At 33.6% G+C, this 11,842-nt stretch overlaps 1 protein-coding gene across 1 annotated transcript in view; it reads right to left on the reverse strand.

Annotated features, from left to right (window-relative positions):
- Positions 1-335: 335 nt before the first annotated feature.
- Positions 336-11,842, reverse strand: part of LOC106474721 (cytochrome b5 reductase 4-like) — a 25,393-nt gene continuing 13,886 nt past the window's right edge. The window contains exons 9-15 of the mRNA XM_022403020.1: positions 11,715-11,757; positions 11,136-11,308; positions 10,185-10,325; positions 8,416-8,568; positions 5,391-5,532; positions 4,250-4,336; positions 336-501 (exon numbers count right to left, since the gene is read on the reverse strand). Of these exons, the coding sequence (XP_022258728.1) occupies positions 336-501; positions 4,250-4,336; positions 5,391-5,532; positions 8,416-8,568; positions 10,185-10,325; positions 11,136-11,308; positions 11,715-11,757 (905 nt within the window). The remainder of the gene's footprint in view (positions 502-4,249; positions 4,337-5,390; positions 5,533-8,415; positions 8,569-10,184; positions 10,326-11,135; positions 11,309-11,714; positions 11,758-11,842) is intronic.

Consider the following 11,842-nt stretch of genomic DNA (forward strand, 5'->3'; position numbering starts at 1 on the left):
ACTATCTACTGGAAATCGAACCCTGAATTTTAGCGTTAGAAGTCCGTACATTTACTGCTGTCACACCGGAGGATAATAAACTTGAAACCCTATGGACACGAACATTTCATCTATTACATAATACAAGTCAATAAAATGTTTCAATGTATTACATGTTAACCACATTCAAAAAAACATTTAATCTATTCTTAACTATCAACTGAATATCATCTTGTGCACGTTGATTTAAAAATTAACTTCAATTCAATGTCTTCAACAAGAAGAAAAACATACACGGATACAAATCAAACTAATTAATTCCTGCATTAAAAAAACAACAACTAATATTATTTGACTTACTTCATTGTAGTTTTTGTAAAAGGATTAGGGCCGCAAATGCACATGAAGAGTTTGATATTATCACGTGTGGGAAGAAATTTCTCTATAATATGAGGCCGGACTCTTCCTCTCATTCCAGGCCAATTGTCGTGCGGTTCTGAGAGCACGTAGGTCACTTCAAACCTGGAGAACGTGACTGATTTTGTAAAAGTTTTACTTATAAATGAGTCATCCTGTGAAGTAAATCTTATTTGAAAAACCAACGATGTAATACACACACACACACACACATTTACATACTGGGTCGAGAAAGGGCTTCGAGAGCCAGCCCAGGCCCCGGGGTCGGTGATATCATCGCCACCCCCTTTCGTTCTATTTAACTTTTACTGATTTTTCATAAAATAAATTTAGGTGACAAATTTCTTCATGAATCCATGAAAAAGCCGCAGCCATTTTAGCTCATCACGTAGTATGAATTTCTCGTGAGCTTTAGAATATCCCACTGCCAGGCCCCTCAACAGATCCGGGGCAGCTGCCCATTTGCCCCCCCCCCCTCCCTCTCGTCTGCCCTGGGCTTAAGCCATATCAAAATCTCCACTTAAAAGTAATGAAGGTGTTTAGCTAACACGATTACCACTAGGCCACCAGATGGCGCTTTAAGGAACTCAAATTTTAGCCATCAAGTTTAACACTGAGCTACCTGGTGGTACTATACATAATAAAGAATTTTATGTCTACCACTGAGCCACCAGATGGCACTATAAGTAATAAAGTATTTTATCGTTACCACTAAGCCACCAGAGGGCACTACAAGTAATGAAGATGTTTAGCTAACATGATTACCACTAAGCCACCAGGGGGCACATTAAGGAACTCAAATTTTAGCCATCAAGTTTACCACTGAGCCACCAGAGGGCACAATATGTAACACAACAAACATTTTTGTTCACGATTATGTCGGATTTATGTGACTACTGAGCCAGGATAAGACTCCACCATTATAATCAATGCATATTAGACACACAAGTCCTTATAAACTGTCACACTAAATGGAATTAGTATCTTTCTTGGAAAAGTTCGCTATGGCCCACCATAGATGCGTGTATGGTTCGGATTTACATATATAGCCTTCAAACGTTACAATATGCCCTTCATTCTGTACACCTTACACTTCACCAGGTTTCGTACTTTATCCTGTTAAAATATGCATTGATACAAGTTATAAAGTAGTGCTAAAAAGTCTACAATAATAATTTCAATTAGTAATAAACGACTTTCTATGACCATATTCTCCTAGATCATCACATGAGAGGGGGGGGGGCTTTGCAATTAATAGTGTTTTTGTTCCTTAATCCAAGAACGCCAGACGAGGTTAGACTTGCTCAGTGAAATTACCAAGCACCAAAACAGAGATGTCACATGTAAAGGTTCACAGTATCATGCTTATCATATTTGGCTGATGTATTTATCACTATTTAAAGAATTTTGTTATCTAGCTAATATCATGAATAATTAAAATACACACTGCATTATTAAACAACTTTAATACTGTAAATTAATATGAATTACAAAAAACACACATACAAAGTTGTATCATATTTACTGGAATGTTTCATGTAGATGTCCACAGAACAACAGCTCAGCCTGAGTGAGTAAGTGACCACTAGTGTCTCTGGTCATCTCAATACACCAAAAAGTCTGTGGTGACCTTACTAACGATTGGCCAGACTTGAAAATGGGATTGGGATTTACTTATAAAGAATTTAACAAAGGTTGATATAGAATTTGAGGAATGTTAGAACATTAGAGGAATGAACGAAAATGCTTGATTAATAACACTAATATTTAAATCAAGGTTATTTGTTTTACTTGCAATTGTTGAATTTTTTTTTAAGTACTTGGCTTAGTCATGTAAAAGAAATTTAGTAGGTTTGGCACTGCTACGTCGTCGATGTATCAGCTCATTCTGCTAATTCGTAAATCGATGTGATTGTCTTTCTTGAGAAGTTGTGATGTATTAATATTCAATATATGTGCCGCTTGCAGACTGACCCGTTGGTACACCCCGTGTCTCATTAAAGGTCACACAAATCGAATCATATAAATAAGTTCTTAAGTAAAATGGTTGTGGCTTGTGTGAATACATTCAGTGGAAAGTGGTGGCTGTTTTTATGATGAGTATTATAAAAAAAAAACATTTAGTGTAACTCATTCAGATAAATAATTCTTTCATTAATTCTGTGTTAGGATATAAATGTTGCTGATCAAATGTTTAGCTGGAAATATGTTTGTATTCCATGGAATATTTTAATAACTATAATATGGATTGATAACAAATTCTGGATTATTAAGTTCTATTATAACCTAAATTAATATATATATATATAATAAGCAATTTCTGTCTTCATTTTATGCTCCTTTTTTGGTGATGGTCTACAATTTACAATGAAGCTTAGCAACAAAAGTACCAACTGATATTGTTGTTAGGCCAACTACAGTGTTTATGTTGAACGCTTAATTTGTTAGAAAGATCTGTTTTTTTATTCTTTATTTTGTGGATAACTTTGATGATATAACAGCAAAATAGTTTAATTCAGAAACGATTTAGATTTAGAACTGATATCTTTTCTTTCATGAGAAGTTTTATGCACTTGGGCCTGGTGTAGATTATTGCACACTTCATCTTTTACTTTAGGCTTAATTACAAAATTAGTAGTATTTTAGGCTTAGTTACAAAACAAGTAGTACTTTAGGCTCTTTTATTGTACCGTGATAAGTTTGATAACATTCTATTTATATTTTTTCTGTTGTTTAATGAACATCTAAGTTTTTGACATCGAGTTGTAGACAAAAAAGCAAAATAAAAGTTACTAAGGATTTCAATGAAGTAGTGTTTCAGCTAAGCCTTACGTTACGTTTATGTATTAGGCCTAATGCTTAAATTAGACTACAAATTGACCTACTATTATTAACATTAGAGTTAGATAATATTTATTTACATGTATATAAGTATGAATGCATAGTATTTAAATTATGCAATTAAAGAAATTAACATTTCTTTAATATTTAAATACTTTGCTACAACATGTGAAAAGTTGCAACATGAACAGAAAATAGGAATGTAAAAACGTTTAAAATAAATGTAGTATGCAGCAATAATTAAAATTTTCCAATTTCTATTAGGACACTTTGTAACATTAGAAATAACATGTAAACATTGTCAACGTTGTGTATAAAGAAACAGTATGAAATAAAAATGTGATTTTTAATGTGAATAAAATTGTTTTTCATTTATAGCAATCTTTACAGAGTTTTCTTATCACCCATCATTTTTGACAAGCTATGCACTAGTCTTATAATAATCTTCCAATTTTCCCGATATATTAAACTGTTGAAATCACAGTTTATTTAAAGATATGAAGCATTCTCTTATTTTAGTACTGGTTTTAGTTTCAAATTTTACAAAACTTCGACATATCGCAACAGGTACACAAACGAGAAAGTAATATTCTGTTATAATAGCAGATGACCAGTAAGGGTTATTTTCTAATATAACAGAAGAGGACAAATAAAAATTATTTAGTAATATAATAGCAGACTATTAAAAGCTTTAAGACACTGGCAGATATGTCATTTTTAGGTGCATTTCTCTATTCCAAATGTGGCAGATATGTCATTTTTAGGTGCATTTCTCTATTCCAAATGTGGCAGATATGTCATTTTTAGGTGCATTTCTCTATTCCAAATGTGGCAGATATGTAATTTTTAGGTGCATTTCTCTTTTCCAAATGTCACAAAAGTGCAGAACTTCCATATTTATATGGTTGTCCCACCTTTTTTTTAGTTTTAAATCACCTGGAGGAGGAAAATGGAGTTCCATTACAATACGATCACAGCACAAATAGTTGTAAAAAGAAAAGGAATACCTTACCTACTGCATGATCGTGCTAGCTCATCAAAGTTATTTCTCCACACTATGTCATGCTCTTTTTTATTGAATAACATCAACTGAACGTGTCTAAAAAAAGAAAGCATAAAACGGTTGAACAGAAATTATCAGCAGAGTAAGTGCATTATTACATTTTTTTACAAACTGAATACAGAAAGAAGTTATAAACCTAACAGAAGGTATGAAACATGCACTAATTACTCATAACATTGGTTTGATTTGTTCAGAATTTCTCGCAAAGCTACATGAAAGATGTCCCTAATCTGGCAGTAATAGACTAGAGGGAAGGCAGCTAGTCATCACCACCCACTGTCAACTCTTTGGCTACTCTTTTACCTAAGAATAGTGGGATTGACCATCACATTATAATGCCCCTACAGCTGAAAGAGTGAGCATGTTTGGTGGTACGGGGATTTGAACCCGCGACCCTGAGATTGTGAGTCACCACCTAGTCATTCCAGGCCCTACTCATAAGAGCTGATTTCAAGTAGATATAAATTAGAAACTGTATTTCAAGCAGAATTAAATTCTAGATAGAATTTGTTTCCACACAATGACTAGGCTCTCTTTTAACTTTTATTTGCCTGATTACTAAGTAGTTTTTAACCTAGGTTTCTCAAGAGAGAGTATTTATTCGTAAAACATTCAGTGATGGCAAACATTTTTTTTTATGTACTCAACTTTTTGTTATATACTAACCAGTACTTGGTTTTAAGCAAAAATTGTTTTAATTTATCTATAATTATAAAGAAAAAAAGTTCCCTCATAGGTCAGGGATGGTCAAACATCTGTCCCATTATCTCTGGTTTATGGTCATTTGTTACAAGAACTGTCTAGTTATCTGTAACCATTTTACACATTTTAACAAGATGTCTGTATATCTGGTACAATGTAACTACGAAAAAATTTTTTTATTAAGAAGAAACTAAAATTGTAGTTAAAACATTCAGAAACAAATTTTACCCAAGGCCACAATGAAATATTAACATTTTTGAGGATGTGTGTAATTTATCAAGGTCTTGGGCAAGACCTAACCACTACATAGTCGGTTACCACATTAAGAAGAAGAACAACATGCTTTTTCTGGTTTCTCTAGGTCTGAGATTCATTACTAAAATCTTACATTCCCTCCTTCAAGGACAGTTGAATGAGCCTAATCATAGGAGTTATACCAGTCCCAGCTGCAAACAAGGCCAGATGAGAATACCTAGATAGAATCTTATCATCAAAATCACCGGTATAGTCACCAACTTCAACGGAATCACCTGAAAAATAAATACGAGAGCAAAGTATAACAGACCGTTTTCCTCATCCCAAATCTAGCTTGTAATACGAGAACTTGGTTTTATTTGATTTGTAACGATACGGTCCATACCTCGTAAGGTTCAACTCGTACATCAAGATGTACCAGATTTATTAATAATAAATGGTATAAAAGATATATGAAAAATTCATTTTTACAAAGTCTTTCAGTTCATATATGAAATTTGTATTTCCTTCGGTGTTGAACCATTTCGAAAAAAAAAAACGAGAAGAAACTGTTTACAGCAAAATTCTATATTGTGGTAACCGAGATATGATGGTGTGTTAACCGTAAAATTATCAATTATTGATAACTGCTCATCAAAGCAAGCTATCTTCACAGATCATAAGTCTAAATTAACCTTAGTAATGAATACAACTAATTTAATATACCATTCTTACTATGAGTAGGCAAAGTCACAAAACACTCATAATAATGGTTAGATACCCTCCCTGTTTTCAGCTGTACTATCTAACAAGGTTCAGCCAGCTTAAAAGGCTTGGTTTAGTTCTAAACCTAAATATATATATAGTGTTGGTAATAATTATGAAAATGGTAAATAAATAAAAAGGAAATTATACTATGCCCAGCAATAGCAGTGTGAATCCAGTCATAACTCCCAAGACTGAAATAACACAGTACAAACATGTAGAAACAAAAGTTTTTGTTGCTCAAGGATATTCCATGCAAAAAAAAAGCAGAGTGACTCCGTGTTTCAGATGGAGTGGTACGCAAGACTCTGAAACTGGCACTATTAATAATAGAAGTGGTCATGGTAAACTCAAACATTATGTTAAATATCTCAAGTATATGTTCTTTAGGAGATAATCAATGGTTCAGCAGAGGGTTTACCAGTAAATGTGCTCAAAATGCATGTATGAATGTTACCCTGATAATAGTAAGATACGTATTAAAAAACTGGTCTGAAAATGTAGCTACTTGAAAACTGCTGCTGAAAAGATATAATTAAACTAAAGAATGTAATGGTCATTAGACAACAAACAAAAAAATAGCAAAGCTGGAGACATGTGCTATTCACAGATGAATTCATGTTTAAATTGTTCAATGACAGTCTGTTCAATGGCAGAGGGGAGAACCAATGGTATCAGTGACCTAAACAAAACTGATGGCACCATCACTACTGACTGGTACAGGCACACTGTGATCCATCATGCCATTCCCTCAGAAACCCATTGGGCAGGGATTAATCTTCCAGCGAGACAATGATCTCAATAATACATCAAATGTGATGAAACGATAACCTGATGTAAAAAGAGGGAGATGGAACACACACAACCATAACACAGCTTACACAAGACCCCAAAATGAATGTTCTAAACTGTAAGAGCTTACGAAAAAATGAGAACATCAAAAGTTAATCAAAGAACTTTCCTAAACTGCAAGGAGTAATACAAGATATTTGGAATAATATTCCACAACTGTACATTTATAAACTACATGACAGCAGAAAAACAAGGTTTAATACTTTGTGTAGAAAAAACAGTTCACTAGAATATTGACAACCTGTTCATTCTTTTCTTTTGTACTTCCCATGGTAATGCTTTTATCATTGATAAGTTCACTATCCAGTTGCCATGCTCATTTTTTGTGACTTCTGTATATGTATCGTGAAGGCAAATACATATATATATACATATTAAACATGTTCGTCATTACTGTTAATGAAACTAACATCAAAGAAAAATTAGAATAAAACTTATTTTATTATGATAGAAAACATAAAAACTAGTTGTTGGACATTTTTTTGTTCTAAAATACTTGTTTATGGATCCATCAGTCCATATATATAGATATAAAAATAGCCTAAATATTACAGTTAATCGTGTTATTGCTAGGGTTACTGATATATTTCACATAGAAAATGGTTGATTTCACTCAATTTGTTTGATCAGTTATTTACACTAGATGTTCTAACAGACTAAAATAACTAAAATATAACCACTCACTATCATGGAATAAGTAAATCCTATTAGAAGTGAATAATATAAAAACAACATGGTACTTTGAGAACAACTATATTGCTCTACTTCTGGATACCCTTAATAACAAAAAAAAAAACATGATACTCTCTAAATACATGACCTTAACCTCCTGGATTATATGTTTATAGTAACCTCCACAACTCATCTTTATGGGGAGGTTAAAGGCAAGCACAGCTGAGGCCACGATTGGTGCCACAGTCTCAAGGAGAGTAAGAAATGGGCTAATTTTAAATGAAATCTTAAAATGAAGAACTGGTATTAATGTTACTACTTCTGTATTGTATGTCTATGCACTAATAATAGTATATGTTCACGACAGGATATTTAAATCTTTCAAGGACATTGTTTCCTCAGTCTGGTGTATTTCCAGATAAGGACTATTCACTTCAAATAAGCCTTTAATAATTTCACGTAACTTTTGTGCCCTGCCATTGACTTTCGGCACTGCTCCGATCTCAAAAAGTGCTAATTCGAATATGGAGCCAAGCCGAGCCTGATTTAGAAAGACTGTTTCTCACTTGTCAAGCAGACTTTCAGACTCCACTGTTCACTTCTTTATCTTGTAACAAAAGATTTTTCAGCGATGACAAAAAAAGGCTATATTTTTTTTATTACATGCACAAAGGTCATAAAAGTATATTTTTTATAACATGCACAAAGGTCATAAAAGTATATTTTTGAAATACTCATTTTCTCAATATATATATTCTTAATTCACTAATCATTATCACCCACTTCAGCCGTAAAGATAAAACTATTGTAACTAAGCTGTCACACTTTTCTAAAAACCAGCAGAGACAGTAAAAAAGATAGTATATGCACTGTATTTTAACAATACATACCAATTTCTAAGCTTTTTAGTTGTGGAGTAAGAACACCTTCGGGATAAATCTTAATCATCAAAGTCACTGATTCACCATTAGTTTCAGTTTCGTCGCTCTCCAGGTCGGTTATTGACGGCAACACAGGAGTGTAGCTTCTAACAATGTCCATATCTGTGTGATGAGCAGAGTAATGTAATAAACTGAATTTTAAAATATCTAAAATAAAAAACATGCAAACAATGTGGTGCATTTATAAACTATAAAAATACGGTTACAAAATCCAGACAATTAAATCACGTTAAGAACTACAAAAATAATATTCAAAACTTGAAACTTAGTTCAGTCGATATATAAGTACCACAAGTCACACTCGAAATGAAGATATTTTGTCAGAAGCAGATTGGAGGAGGAAGCTGCTGACTAACATCAGAAAAAGATGGTTGGAGTATCTCAGACACGGACGATGAAAGAAGAAATTGAAAGTCTGATTGTAATTGGAAAGATTGAAACTGTGGAAGACAGAGGTTTACTTATGTCAAAAATTTATATACATGGATGAATGTATCGCCATTGGAAATTATTTGTGCCTCAATGAAAAGTGATCTGTGGTATACCATTGTTATCAATGTCCTGTTTGGATATGGTACATAGAAAAATCTGTGGAAGACCATGGTTATCAATGTCCTGTTTGGATATGGTACGTAGAAAAATCTGTGGAAGACCATGGTCACCAACGTCCTGTTTGGATATGGTACATAGAAAAATCTGTGGAAGACCATGGTTATCAATGTCCTGTTTGGATATGGTACACAGAAAAATCTGTGGAAGACCATGGTTATCAATGTCCTGTTTCGGTGTGGTACATAGAGAGAGAGGAGGGGATCTGTGGAAGACCATGGTCACCAACATCCTGTTTGGATATAGAACATAGAGAGGGAAAGATCTGAGGAAAACCATGGTCACCAATGTCCTGTTTCAGTGTGGTACATAGAGAAAGAGGGGGGGATCTGTGGAAGACCATGGTCACCAACATCCTGTTTGGATATAGAACATAGAGAGGGAAAGATCTGAGGAAGACCATGGTCACCAACATCCTGTTTCGGTGTGGTACATAGAGAGAGAGGGGGGATCTGTGGAAGACCATGGTCACCAATGTCCTGTTTCGGTGTGGTACATAGAGAGAGAGGGGGGGATCTGTGGAAGACCATGGTCACCAATGTCCTGTTTCGGTGTGGTACATAGAGAGAGAGGGGGATCTGTGGAAGACCACGGTCACCAATGTCCTGTTTCGGTGTGGTACATAGAGAGAGAGAGATTATCACAGAGTATTAATAAATTTTACAAGAAAAAAATCAATAAGTGAAAGAGACTCCAGAATTTGAATCCAGGACCTTTGACTAACAGAGTTAAAGTGAAAGAGACTCCAGAATTTGAATCCAGGACCTTTGACTAACAGAGTTAAAGTGAAAGAGACTCCAGAATTTGAATCCAGGACCTTTGACTAACAAAGTTAAAGTGAAAGAGACTCCAGAATTTGAATCCAGGACCTTTGACTAACAGAGTTTGTACTCTACTGATGAGCTATCTAAAATAGGGATGGATTGTCTTTTGGTGACCATACTCATTGCAAGAACCTTTGAAAGTGGACAGGGATAGCTTGTACTCCTGAACAGCTCCAATCCTGGAGTATCTTTTCACTTATTAACACTTCCACATAAATACTGCCCTCGCAGAGAATTAATGAACAAAAAGTAATATATAATACAAGAACTTGTCCAACAAGCTACCTTTGATATTTTGTTTGAGGTGAACATGATGACCGACAGGGATCCACATTCTTGTGCCCAAAGGGAAAGAAAAAGTAAACAGATAGCAGTCATGGGTCAGCTGGGTTCTTTGAGATAGTTCACAAACCCGATAATGAATATCTAATGAAAAAAATAACAATATAAATGTTAGATATTAGTTTCTACATATAATTTGCATTAATGCAAAATAATGTATCATTTTAACAAATATAACCAAAAAAAATGCAAGCCTGTGGAAACAGATTAAACAATATGAAAGAAAGAAATACTTTATGAAACATCAAAAATAGCTACCATATACAACTTTACAAAATTAAGTTCTATTCTGACAAGTCTAACAGCATATCTTCAGCAAAATCTCGTTTTTTTTTATAAGAATACGGCATCGACCATTTGGGATTTTGAAAAAAAACCAACAACATAAAATCTTACTTACCAATCATTAACTTGTGGATATTAACACACCTTTCATCCTCGAAAGAATCTACTTACAACACTGTTCTTCAACATTTTGACTTTTTAAAACATCCGTACTAATCATCATAAGCAAATAAGTTATTTTGCTGTGATAACAACCATATTCTTTATCTCTACATTATAATCTGTTTCTTAAAAATTAATTTATACACAACATTTTAGAGAAAAATACTTCCTTAACATGTAGCATCATCTTAAAATGATGATGCTACATGTTAAGGAAGTATTAAGTATTTTAAAAAATACTTCCTTAACATGTAGCATCATCTTAAAATACTTCCTTAACATGTAGCATCATCTTAAAATACCTCCTTAACATGTAGCATCATCTTAAAATATTTAATAAAATTCATTTAAGTTAAGCCTCTGGTATATACAATCAGACAAAACTAAAAAATTTGGATGTCACTCATAAAATTAGGAAAAAAAAAAGGACAAATTTAACATTTTTACCTTTATTTTGAGTCTCTGTACAGCTATCATGGCCTGTAAGTGGTGTGCCGATGTCAGACCACGGAATTTCTGGGTCTTCCTTGACCATTACTACTTCTACAGTACCACGTGGTTGCTTAGCATTCACTGTACAGTAGCAAAATTTAACCAAAAGTCTGTAAATGTTCACTTGACTAAGATGTAAAATGATAAAGTTTAAGCTAACAAGTATATTGTATAGTACACATTGCTTGAAGATGAACCACGATACCGGTGCAGAAAAGCTGGTACTAAATCGTTAATTAAGGTTAGCTACTTCTAACCATGTAAAAACTGTACGGTACACCAGAGAAAACCTTTCAAACCTGTAGTAATAATATATCAAGTTTCCATGTCAATAACAAAAATCTTATTATATCGATTTTCGCAAACAAGAGAATGCGTATATAATCAAAGATTATAATATAAGGAAACCACCTGTTTCAACGTAAAAATAACAAAATAAAAAATCTATTTCACTGGCAAAATCCAGTAACTAAACCTTGTCAGATGTAGAGGGCTCATTCGGAGGAAACAAACGTGTTCAAACATTAGACTTACACATTAGTAACTGCCAAAAACTCAACAACAATAGTTAGGAATACTAGAATACCACATAAGTGACCAATATCAATACTATAATACCCAGGTAAGTAACCAATATCAATACTATAATACCCAGGTAAGTA

This window comes from Limulus polyphemus, unplaced genomic scaffold, assembly GCF_000517525.1.
Source record: "Limulus polyphemus unplaced genomic scaffold, Limulus_polyphemus-2.1.2 Scaffold7595, whole genome shotgun sequence".
NCBI lineage: Eukaryota > Metazoa > Arthropoda > Merostomata > Xiphosura > Limulidae > Limulus > Limulus polyphemus.